This window comes from Zootoca vivipara, chromosome 2 (assembly GCF_965207765.1).
Source record: "Zootoca vivipara chromosome 2, rZooViv2.hap1.1, whole genome shotgun sequence".
NCBI lineage: Eukaryota > Metazoa > Chordata > Lepidosauria > Squamata > Lacertidae > Zootoca > Zootoca vivipara.
In genome coordinates this window covers 65,444,031-65,456,190 of record NC_142584.1, presented here as the reverse complement: position 1 = coordinate 65,456,190, position 12,160 = coordinate 65,444,031, and the positions used below count along the sequence as shown (strand labels likewise).

The following is a 12,160-nucleotide window of genomic DNA, read 5'->3' as shown; positions in this document are numbered from 1 at the left end:
AGCTACCCAGGAAGAGGGACTGATTGTGAAACCATGCTGAGAACTGCAGTTCTGTGAGGGGAATGGGAGTCTCCTCTAACAACTCTCACCATACTTAACAAACTGTAGTTCCCAGGATTCTTTGGGGGAAGCCACAACTGTTTAAAGTGGAATGACACTGCTTTAAACAGTGGTGCTGATGAGGCCTTACATTCAAGAAGCGACACATTAGAGAAGACAGAGCAAAAATGAGCCTTCTCTTTGTTATTTGATGCACCCCCACCCTAAAAATCTCAGAAGATGTAGAAGTAGTTCAGCTATTATTCAAAGGAGTATATAATGAATTGACCAAGTAAACTATGCACTACCTGGATGTAGCACAAAGGTGGCATGGAAGGGAGGAAGAGAAATAAGATGGGATAGAGGGGTAAAGGGTTGTGGGGAATTGGAAGCCTGTGGACAAGGAGCAGTAGCCGTGGGAGATGGGCCCAGATCCACAATACTAAGGGGGCTTCCAAGACTATTGTGCTCTCCGGTGGGATTAAATCACTCACCAACAAATTCAGGTTGCCCATTTCCAGTTGATTGGGAAGTCTGGCACAACAAATTTGCTTCCCCCAAAAGTTTTGGCAATAAGGAAAGTGCCGGGAATGTACTGGAAAGTGTAGGGTGATGCTTGGTAATATCCCCACCAAAAATGGTGAGAATACTCTTGAAATAACAGGTCACCTCCCTGCAAACAAATCAGAATAGATGCTCAACAAATGGGTTTTCTGAAAGTGCCCTGTTGCTCCATATCCTAATCTGGGGGGGCACCCTTCCTGCTTCCCAAACCCTCACAAGGAAATGCCTGCCTGTTTTCCAAGCTCTTTCTCTGCAGATATGAAGACTAGAAACTTGCTTTTTTAAAACACCCCCCAATACCCTTCTGATAATCTTCCAGGATGCCAAATTCTTTTTCAGCTACCAGATCCTGTGCTTGTGTCTTAAGCCCACACATGTGCCAGATACACCTAAAGTATACCAGGGCAACTCAGACACAGAAGGCTCCAAACGTGAATAGCTCGGAGCTGATGGTGTGTTTGAGTGAGTTTCCAGCATTGGCATAACTTTACTCTGTCCCCCCACCCCCCTTTTATCTCCCCTTTTAGAGTCCTCCAAGAGAGGTGCATGGAATAGCATGGCAGAAGTTTTGCCTCGCGATGGGCAGTGCTAAGCAGCCAGAGGCATTGCAGTTGTTGAAGCAAGATGCAGTTCCAGAAGATGCCTCCCAGCCCAGCAGCAGCTTACCTTGCAGTCAGGAGAAAGACAGCCGTCTCCAACACACCCGATGTGACGGAGGAGATCTCACCATGAGGAACTGCTGTGTGAATGACCTTGGCACCAAAGACGGCAGCCAAGAAGACACCATGGTGGACAACCCAGACCAGAAGGAGAAGACGCCAGCTGTAGCCACAAAGCCTTCCATGGAACTAGTCACTGCCACAGGTACCGTGGCTCTGAAAGATGCAACGGCTGGAGGAACCACCTTGGAAGAGGAAGGGGAACGAGCAGCCCATCATGACTTGCGGCACAACAGCAAGCAGGGCTCAAGCTGCAGGGATCTTCCCAGTAGCTTATCCAATACCTGCAACCCCCTGGAAAGTAAAGCTGTTCCTGGAGATGCCGGTACTACGCATCTCCCGGCAGAGCCCTGCCTAAAGGGAACCAACCAGGACCCTTCCAGTGCACCAGCCTCCCTGAAACATGTGGCATTTCTTGAACCAACCAAAAACACCGCTGAGGCTGAGAGCACCCAAGCAGGAACAGCACATTCCGAGGGGGGTCCTGCACTTCCCACGTGCCTGAAAAACACAAGCCAAGGACAGCCGGGTGCCTCCAAGGGAGATACATCACACTTCAGCAGTGATGTCTGTGAAGCAGCGGACCACTTGAGCGAAGGACACAGAGGTCCCCTCGCATCAGAAGCTCCCAAGGAGTTTACTCAAGACCCCTTGGCATCTGAAGCCACATCAGGGAAGTCAAGCAGACCAGTGACAGAAACAGACCAGTTGGGGGACCATAGCAGGGAAGTGAGGTTCCCTGCTCCGGAAGCTAACACAGCTGGGAACTCCAGTAGAGTGCCAGGAAACCCTGTGCCTGCCGTTCCTCATGAAGCCAAGGGCACATCAGGTGAGTCACAAACAACCCCAGGTGAAGCCACCAAGGAGGCGGAAGGGCTCAGAGAAGTGACACCCTCTGAGTCCAAGGGTCAATACCAAGCTCAGGAACAACAAACACCAGAAACGACCAGTGTGGCTGTGAGTGAGGAGCGCACAACAGACGTCGAGAAGAGGTCTGTGGAACTTCTCACCCAAACCTGCTCACTTGAGGTCACTCCCCCCCAGCACGACGCTGGGACTCAAGTTGACAATCGCGTGTCTTTGGTGTCGGTGGCCGTCAGCCCCATCAACCCGCCTGACGGCTCCTCGGCTTTCACTTTCCACACAAGGGGCTTGGGGGCCTCCTCTCTGAAGAGCCCCGGCCCGGAGCAGAAGCCAGCCAAGAGAGATGCAGAGATGCAGGTGTCCATCCCGGTGGAGACCAGGTCCGTGGCCACGGGGCCCATGACTCCCGTGACCAAATCCCCCCAAGCGTCCTACCCTGAGGTGCACGTGAAAGGGGCCCAGGAGGAGGCGCCCGAGCCGGTGCGGGAGGTCAGCTGGGACGAGAAGGGCATGACGTGGGAAGTGTACGGTGCCTCCATGGAGGTGGAGGTGCTGGGCATGGCCATCCAGAAGCACTTGGAGAAGCAGATTGAAGAGCATGGCCGGCAAATGGTGATGACACCTCAGAGCACCCGTGCCAGCTCCATCAAGGGGGCTCCCCCCAAGGGGGAGGTCAAGAGGCAGCCCAGCGTCTTCAGGGCACTCCTGCAGAATGTGCGGCGGCCCCGCTGCTGCTCCCGAGGAGGACCCACTGTGGAGTGAAGGGGGCCCTGGGCCAACTCTAGGGTTTTCTTATAGCAGTAGTTTCTCAGGCAATGTGTGGGACGGTCCCTTTTGAATCTCTCGAATCCCCAGGGTTACGGCGCTCAGCACCCCTGACGTCTCCTGGAAATGCCGGCCAAACCCTATATATTACAAGCAAATAGCACCTTGCCCAGTTCTGAAGTACTTGACATGTCTCAGCCAGCAGCGCTTACACTGCCACGCACGCTTGGCAGTGCCGCTTTGCATCCTGGGACATGTAGTCTTCACAGTGCCAAGCTCAGATGATTATATGCAGGGCTCTCGGCAACCTGTCTGTTTGGTACAGACTGGAGACGGCTGTCAGACATTTTGGAGGCCCATGTTTGGAAAAGTCTGGTGCAGTGTTCGTGGAGATCACAGTACTAGCAGTATCCTATCTTGGGTCTAGAATGGATTAGTAGTAGGGGCTGCCAGATCACAGCTTTTAGAGAACATATGCATAGTTTGGGATTCCCCCCTCCCAGTGCCAATAGGTTAAGAAACAGTCTGAAATCTTCACAATTGTTTCTAGATGTACAGTATATGTTTTAACTTAGGGGCAGCAGCATTCTGAAGGTGATTTTGGCTGAAAGATCATGTGTCAGGTCTTGAGAAAGCCATCCAATTGAACAACTTTAAACAAAATAAGCAAGTTTGCCTAATATTGTTCAGTTGCATAATTTTACGGTGCCCGCAGAACTTGAGTGTTCTTGCTGTGGAGATTGATCATTTACATTGCACAGAATATAACAAGTTTGGGGCATTATAGAATCATAGAATTGTAGAGTTGGAAGGTACCCCTGGGGGGGGCATCTAGTCCAACCTCCCCCCAGTTGCAGGAATCAAAGCTAAATAATCCCTGACAGGAGAGAGCCCACTGCCTTTTGAGTCCAGCACCAGACTGCCTTCCCCATTCTAAAGGACCATTTCAAGAGAAAGCAGGAGCTGGGAGAAAAGTGCAATAAGAGTAACCAGGCTCATCCTAGGGCAGGAGAGAATTTGGATGAAATTTTTAATCTCTTCTTAATTACACTCTCGACCTTTGCCTGCAGCCCTGCAAGTCTGTTCAAGGCAAGCCCCTCAGATCCCTCCATTCCCTTTGCTAGAGGGCCCTGCTGAGTCCCAGTGGTGGCAACTTACATTTCAGGCTGATGCCGCCACCTGACCGACATGCCTGAGAAACTAATAATTTGGAAGGCTCCTCGTCTTGTGTGCGAGAGTGTGTCTCAATGCGTGCTCTGGCTTGTGTGCATGTGAGCGTGCGTGTCATAGCCTCTTTTCCTGTCAATGCTATTTCCCCCCCAGGGAGCAAAGAGGCCTGTTGCCATCAGAAACGTGGCTAATTTTTATGTTCCTGACTTTTTCAAGAGATCTGGGGTGGGGTGGGGCATTTTATTCATATGTGTTGGAATATGGGGGCTTTTACAAAACACTCTTTACTCTGTTGTGTTCATTCTAAATCAGGTTCTTGTTTCTCTGAAGGTGTCTTGAAGATGCTGATTTCCTTTTCCTGCCTCCCCCATTCCCCGCCCCCTCCCAACAATGTTTTATGCATTGGGATTTGGGGTTTTGTGGCTTTCACCCCTAAGAAATGAAATCTGTGATGGCATAGATGAGAGATTATTTGACACTGTGTAAAAGGAGAGCAGAGGACACTTGCATGGTGGAAACCAAGACTTGGTTTTTTTGGAGGGGAGCTCCTTCCTCCAGAGTAGCTGCACTAGGTACACCTCCTTCAAGGATGTTTTCAGTTGTGAAATGTAGTGCCAAAAACTGACACCCACACTCACTTTTGATAGAGTTGGAGAGCACCTCTGCTGTTTGTAGTACTACCCTGATTTTGCCAGAAGACTTCGTGTTGATTTCTGTTTACAAGTCTCCTCACCTCTCTGTGAATTATAATTCCCAAAGTTTTTTTTATCAGGCTGGGCTTCTGTGTCTTTAACCATTGCCCAGAAGGAGGACGTTTGGGTTCAGCTTTTCCCAGTGTGCATCTAAAGCAAGCAGGATGAGAGTTTTTGGCCAAATTTCCTCCTCAAGGAACAACCCCGCTTAAAAACAAAAACAAAAAAGCAGTCCTACTATAAATGTAGGTGCTGGGAAGTTTTCCCCCACAGAGGGGCAGAATTTATGTCCTTTTAGGGGTGACAACATTCAGCATCCTAACTGCAACACTGTGAGGAGAGGATCTAGACCCAAAGAATCTCACTGTTCCTCAGTGCTCTCTTAGATCTGGGATGAGGGCTCTGCTTCCCTCCAGGCGTTGTTAGACTACGTCCCATCATTCTAGACCAGGCATCCCCAAACTTCGGCCCTCCAGATGTTTTGGACTACAATTCCCATCTTCCCCAACCACTGCTCCTGTTAGCTAGGGATCATGGGAGTTGTAGGCCAAAACATCTGGAGGGCCACAGTTTGGGGATGCCTGTTCTAGACCACTGGCTTTGATGGTTGGGCCTGATGGGAGATGAGGTCCAAAGCCAGCTGGACGCACACAGGCTTAGCATTCTGCTCTTGCAATGCAGATTGGCCAACGTGGTGAAGCTGACCAACATGCTAGAAAGTTCTGATGGAGCTGTTGGCTGTGGGGCTTTTCCTTCTAATGCCATCCCAATCAGCTGGGAAGGGCTTGCCTTAAATCTGGATTGCCCCTAGGCAGCACAGGCCAGCAGTATCATGTGCAAATCTTGGGAGAGATAACTTTTCTCCACAAACAAAGAACCACACTGTTGGCTCTTTAAAAGGACCTGTGTGTACCAATACAGATGGAGAGGAGACGGAGTGTGCTTGTCTGCTGTCTGCAAGAAGAGGTAGGACTCCCGGCTGTTCTCTCTCGAGGGTGTACTGTACGATCTCCACCTCATCCAGGTTCCAATGAGTGGTATTGATGTGCTGGTTCACTTGGCCGACACAAGCATTCGTGCCAAATTCGGTTCAAAGCACGAATGGAACAGGGGAAAGAACTGGTCCAATACTGTCATTGTATTAGCAAGAGCTGTGCCTGCCCAGACCTAGCTCTGAATCAGTCTATTGCAGTTCCCCTTTGGGAATAAGTAGACATGTACAAGAACTGACCATAGAGGGGTTTCTACAGTGCCCAGTGCTCACAAGTAGCCTTCCAGTTGCAAGACATGGGAGCCAAGCCCTGTAAGAGTTTAGGTGCCTTGTGGATCTGGCATGCTAGTAGGTCTACACACACAGAAACTTGAGTCTCTGGCACCAGCATTCTTCTTAGAGGGACTTGGCCAACTCAGCAGCGCTATGCTGCAAGAGGCACATCTAGAACCATGCAAGTGAGGAGCTGGGAAGAGGCATCCCATCTGAGATATGTCAGGCCACAAGGTGCAGGCGTCTGCACCCAAACCTGCATCCAACTGCTGGCAGCATCCCTGGGATGTAGGATGTTGAGCATGTAGACAGTACCACCCCCACCCCTACCCCCACCCCAGGTTACTGGGGCCATTCACAGAACTGCCGAGGACCCTTCCCATTCCTATGCCCTGCCTTGTGTGCTGTTCTCAGTATGGTGTTCACGTGCCATATGGATCTATAGTACCAAGCAATGATGAGTTGTTGACAGTAACTTTGCCTTTTGGTTTCTCTCCCCCTCCCTCCCTTTCTTTATTTGTTTAGGGTACAAACTTGTAAAACTGGCTGTTGGATAATAAAAATTTTCTCCCCAAAAAAGCAACCACCTCAATATGCCCCCTGCCCAAGAGGGCTTTCTTTGTGTTTGTCAAGGGCTTCGGAGGGGAGGAGGGTTGTTTTCTTCACAGTCTGTTGCCAGCTCAGAACAGGTTCGCTCTACTGTGGGTTGCGGGTGGGGAACTACACTGCAGTGCTACATGGATGGGCTTTCATAATATCCAGGCTTGCTGGCTCTTTTATCAGGGACAGCTCCAGCCTTTTTGCTGCCTGAGGTGGAGCCCTCTTCCCATCAAGGTGCATAATAACCAAGGCCAGCCAAGTAATTTTGGCACCTGAGGCAGAAAACCCCACAAGCATCTATCTGTCTATGGGAATAAAAGTAAAGTCTTAATAAATAATATTTTGCTGCTCTTTCATAGTGACTAAAATCAGTTCCCTGAATGGCTGCCTCAGAAGCATCGCCTTCAACTGTGTCTTTAAGTGGGTGTCATCTGTTGGCACAGCTGATGAAAATGCTTGGGTCTTAGATGGTGATAAAAGCTCAGAGACTCTGGCTTTGTACACCTTTGCATACACATTCATTCAGTCACCTGTTCAACTGAATGCTGTTTGTTTGTCTGAGCAGCTTCAGCATCTTACCACAGTTTCCCACTATAATAATTCCAGACGGCAAGGGAAACACTCCCTCATTTGCTGAATATATATTGGGAAGGTACACATGCTTCACACAGCCATGCAAATGGTAAACCAATTCAAAGCCTACTTCAGAAAGCACTGTCCTGTCTATGGGCTGAGGGGTGGGGGGAAGGGTTTATCTGTTAACCAAACCGACTCCCAATGCCCGTCAAGCAAAAAGCAGAGGAGAGGCACACTTCTAGTTTTGCAATCATTAATATGTTTGCCATTTGACTTGGCAATATACTTTTCTCCTAACCCAGCACTGTAGTGGTGCATCTTCCTTACAGTCGTGAAGAGGTAATAACTTAGGTCAGTGATGTCCAAACTTTTTTCAAAGAAGGCAAGATTTGATGAAGGGAAGGGCAATGAGGGGCCGACCAAAGTTGTTATCCTTTTTTTAAGGATTGAAGTTGTTGAGCTTTTTAAAAGGATTTTACTCCAGGAAATAAACTGCCAACCGGCAGGCCAGATTAGGCCACCGAAACAGATTTGGACATGCCTGCCTTAGGCAGATCCTGGATCTTGCTCCAATGTTTCCCCCATTTGCTTCTCCATGAACCCAACCACATGCCAAAGGCACTGCGAATAACCTGCAAAGCAGCTCCAAGTTAGTTGGTGATCGGGAAGGACCTTAGCTGTTACAACTAGGATTATATAGGCCCTATCCTTAGAACCTCACAATACACTTTTCCAGAGGAATACTCAAGCTTGGATTATTATCCCAGGAAAAGAAAAGGTAAGCCCAGGATACAAGGAGCTGAATCAGAACAGTGGCTTGTTCTTTTGTCACTGGTGATGCATGAGAAGCTGAATGTGCTACTTGGCCACCAGTCTATCATAGATTCTTGAAAAACAAGGTAAGATACATCACCTTAGCAGGAATAGTGGTAGCACTGGCACAGCACAGGTTCTAAGCCCAGAGATTAGTAGCTTTGGTTGATATTCAATAAATGCATCTCCACTTGTGCAACAAAACTTGCCCCCTTCTCCCATACCCTGCACCCTTTCCAAATCCTTGTGCTGACAAACCGTCTCTTAGTGCTAGGTTTGGTTGGATACAACTTTATACATACTCTAAATCCCCATTCCCTCCCTGCCCTGTTTCCAGTGAGAGGTGGAATTTTTATTATGTTATTTATTTCATGAAATTTATACACTACTTGATTGTTTAAAAAAACAAACAAACCCACAAGCCATTTTGCATCATACCTTTTGAACACATGAAAATACTGGTGTTGCCTAGCATGGTAGGCACTTACCACTTCTTCCACTTGTTGTTGTTGTTCAGTATGATCTCTCTAGTTTGGGCCAGACTCATTTCTCCTAGGATGCAGGCTTGCAGACAATCTTAAGTTATAAATTAAAAAGGATTCCCAGTGAGTTTCTTTACAGTTGCTGGTGCAATGTCTCCAAGCCAGTGTTGCTATACAAGTCCTGCTCATAAGTTTCTGTTCCTCTGCCAGGAGGAAGCAGGGTATGATCAGAGATCGCTGGTGTCCAAGGAGGTGTTGTCGAAGGCGAAATACTGCTTGGTGTGTCCCAGTTGCTCTGGCTTGTCTTTCTTGTGGCTTTCTAAGGCAGCTTTCAATGGCTCGTTCCTTCCATTTTCCTGGTGTACAGCATCTGCTGTATCATGCTGGGATGAAAGAGAGTATGAGTTTAGAATATGATCCGTCTATGTTGTAAAGTCCTAGTTGCCATTGTATCCTTGGACTATTGGATGGACTGTCACTCCAAGAACTGCAACGTCGAGAAAGAGACCACATAAGCAGCCATATCCTGTGGTGCAGGAACCTGAACCTCTGCATGTGTAAGCTGAATATCAGGTCTAAGAGAGCAGATCCACTTTGAAGAGGTAGCCTGGGGTGTGTGTCTGCTGACATACCTTTGATCTTAGCTCCGTTGCAGCTAGGCTACTACAGCATAGTAGTGGGTCTTTCCAGGCCTATCATTACACTTGAAGAGAGCCAAGCACATTGCAGCAAACCTTTGAAGTGTAGTGCAGAAGGCACTTTCCGTGGCTGTACATGGAGTACCTGGACGATATCTCTTACTGCCTGTCCCAGTGGATTGGGAAGGCCCCTGTGAAGCCTGCAAACAGTGGTGCTGCAAGATGAGACGCCCCATGAGTGCCTTGCTGAATGTGAAGACATACGTATGGCTGGTTCACCAATACTAGGTTACCTGACTGGAATGTGCCTCGTGACAAAGTCACACTGGGTCATCTACAGGGTATGTGGCCTGATGGTAGTCATAAAGGGCCACTGCCTGGCCTTTGGATTAAAAGTCCAGGGCTCTTCAAAAGAGAAGGGAAAATGAAACAAGGGAGGTGCTTTTTAGGGGCAAGAGCAAGGCATGTGTCACGTGACTCGCCCGGGAGCGTGCCCCGGAAGACGAGCTTCCTGGGTTTTGCATCGGAAAAAGTTGAAAGGTATGTCAACATCATCATCAAATGGCAGGAACATGCTTTGGCTGGGAGAATGTCCTGTGGGGCAGTGACAGGTTTGAGGGTCCTCACCCTTTTGTAAGCGGGTGGAGCATCTTCTGGAGCATCAACCATGTTCTCATCCAGGGAGTTCAGGCTGTAAAGAGAAAGCAGCATGGGCTGATCTGAGAACTCTTTGTCATCCCTAGCTGCCAGTCTCCAGGCCCCCACCAACTAGAGCCAGGGATGTGAAGTGAGGGGAACAGAGGTTCGCAAAGTGGTGGCCCTGCCTTACGTGGTTAGTCATTCTAAATATTACAATGGGTGTGTGGCCAACTCAGATCTTTGGCAGCAGTCCCATGGCAAATGTGACCTTTGGGGCAATGCATGAAAGAGGGCCTTTGGAGGGCAAGTCAGTTTCATTCATTCAGTCATGACCTGGTTGGTACACAGGAGGCGAGACTGAAAGGCAGGATTCGTAGGCATACCTGGCCACTTCAGAGCTGGTGTTTTCCTCCAGGTCCAGGGAGGGGTACAAGGAGAAACCAAGCACCGGGTTAGCCCTGAGGAAGAATAGTCCAGTGGTGAGTTTCTTAATCACTACAAATTCAGCCCATCAGAATCTTATCATGCAGCTGACTAGACAGCACAGAATGCCAGACCGGGGGGAGGGGGGACCACAAGACCACTCAGTGCAACAAAATCACATGCAATGCATAATTGATAACAATTGTCAGCGTGATGCACACAGTGCAGCAACAGCCTTGTGGTGTTGCACAAAATGTGTATCACCTACAGTCAAGGCTATCTACAGCTTCCGCCTTAATTTTGCTTACCCATGTACAGCAGAGTTTGACACTTCAAAGAAGGAAATTCACTAGTAACTGGCTAAAAATATGGATACCACAGATCAATCCTTTTCTGAATTTGTCTGGAGATGCTGGACATACTTCTGTCATAATTGCAAATTCAGTACAGGACCAGTTCAGCACATGGGAGTTTAAAAACACAAATTTGAATAACTAAAGGGTGTGGGGCCTACCAGGAGGCAGGCAGGCAGGCGCTTACGTTTCTTCCTGATTTTGCCCCTCCACAGGTCAGTCCAGGATACACCCCTTTTACTAGGGCAAACCTTACCCCACCCGAAAAGCATACCCTTCTGCGTTGTATTTGTTGGTCCCAGGGATAGCAGGCCCCTGTACCACGTCGCCAGGTGAGAACTTTGAAGCCACCTTCAGGGCTTTTAAGGCTTTCAGCTTCCTCCCATAACTGCAAAAAGAAATGAGAAAGGAGAGTGAGCAACCTAAGATAGCCCTGCTGGAGAAGACCAAAGGCCTATTGAGCCCAGCATCCTCTTCCCACAATGGGCAACCAGATCCCCATGGGAAGCCCTCAAGTAGGGCATGGCCAACACTCCCATCACACATGATCTCCAACAGCTAGTAGTTAGAGGCACTCTCCCTCTGCAAGTAGTACTTAGCCATCATGGCTGCTGGTCAGGCCAGGGAACATGCTGCCCTACCATGAGAATCCCACAAAACCAAGCAGAATGGTGGAACCACGTGAGGGATGCAGGCTATGCTGGCTTTTGGGAAGGTGCTGATGCAGTGCAGCATGCGTACATACATACATACATACATACATACAGAATTTCATTTGTATGTCGCCTTTCCACAGTTAAAGCCATGCTCAAGTGGCTTACAACATGAAAAAATACATAATTACATAGCAAACACCACAAACAATCGCACAACCAAATTGAAACCATTTCCACACAAATCATAACATGAAATAAAGAGACAAAAAAACCCAGCAGCAACAGCAACAACCCTGTCTCCCCCCCCCCACACACACAGAAAAGCCCTTAATAATACACCAGCCCCATTTTTGTTGAGTGTGCAGAAACAAATAGAGGCAGCGTTGAACCAGCTGCAGCAAGTACATTCGTATACCTGCCGTAAAAAGGGGAGGGGCACTTTTGTACCTTTTTCTCATGCCTATTATTATCAGGAGCATGACGATGAGGATAAGAAGAGCAGCCACAGCCAGCCCTGCAATGACAGCGAACAGCTCATTCTCCTTGTTGGACTGCGTCACCTCCACCGGGCCCTGGGATACACAAGAGTGTCACTACACTGGCTCAGCAAGCGCCCGTGTCTACAACATGATGTTTCAGTTATGCCCTGGCTACAGCCTCAGTGCACACAGCCTCTCTCTATGCCAGTCCCAGCTGTGGTGCAAGATTGGTTTCCAGCGTGCCATTCTGCCAGGGTGCCTGCTTCTCCACCAGCATTGGCTCCAGCCACACCATCTTTCCCATGGCCATCTCACTTGCCCTGGCAAGGCAGAGCTTGCTGTCCTGCCAGGGGCACACACCAAGCCTCTGATGTACCCATCCCGACAGAGCTCTCCTGTTTGAGCTTTGACAAACCCCACCGCC

At 48.9% G+C, this 12,160-nt stretch overlaps 2 protein-coding genes across 4 annotated transcripts in view; one reads left to right on the top strand and one right to left on the bottom strand.

The window, feature by feature from the left end:
* Positions 1-1,134: 1,134 nt before the first annotated feature.
* Positions 1,135-7,026, top strand: GPRIN1 (G protein regulated inducer of neurite outgrowth 1). Its single transcript, XM_035105817.3, has one exon. It carries the CDS (start codon positions 1,182-1,184, stop codon positions 2,946-2,948), a length of 1,767 nt encoding a protein of 588 aa, XP_034961708.2. The 5' UTR covers positions 1,135-1,181; the 3' UTR covers positions 2,949-7,026.
* Positions 7,027-8,407: 1,381 nt separating this feature from the next.
* Positions 8,408-12,160, bottom strand: part of CDHR2 (cadherin related family member 2) — a 29,017-nt gene continuing 25,264 nt past the window's right edge. For all 3 annotated transcript variants that reach the window (XM_035105813.3, XM_035105815.3, XM_035105814.3), the window contains 5 exons: positions 11,705-11,829; positions 10,876-10,989; positions 10,209-10,283; positions 9,814-9,877; positions 8,408-8,931 (listed from right to left, as the gene is read on the bottom strand). In XM_035105813.3, coding sequence (XP_034961704.3) covers positions 8,776-8,931; positions 9,814-9,877; positions 10,209-10,283; positions 10,876-10,989; positions 11,705-11,829 — 534 coding nt within the window. In that variant the 3' untranslated portion in view covers positions 8,408-8,775. The remainder of the gene's footprint in view (positions 8,932-9,813; positions 9,878-10,208; positions 10,284-10,875; positions 10,990-11,704; positions 11,830-12,160) is intronic.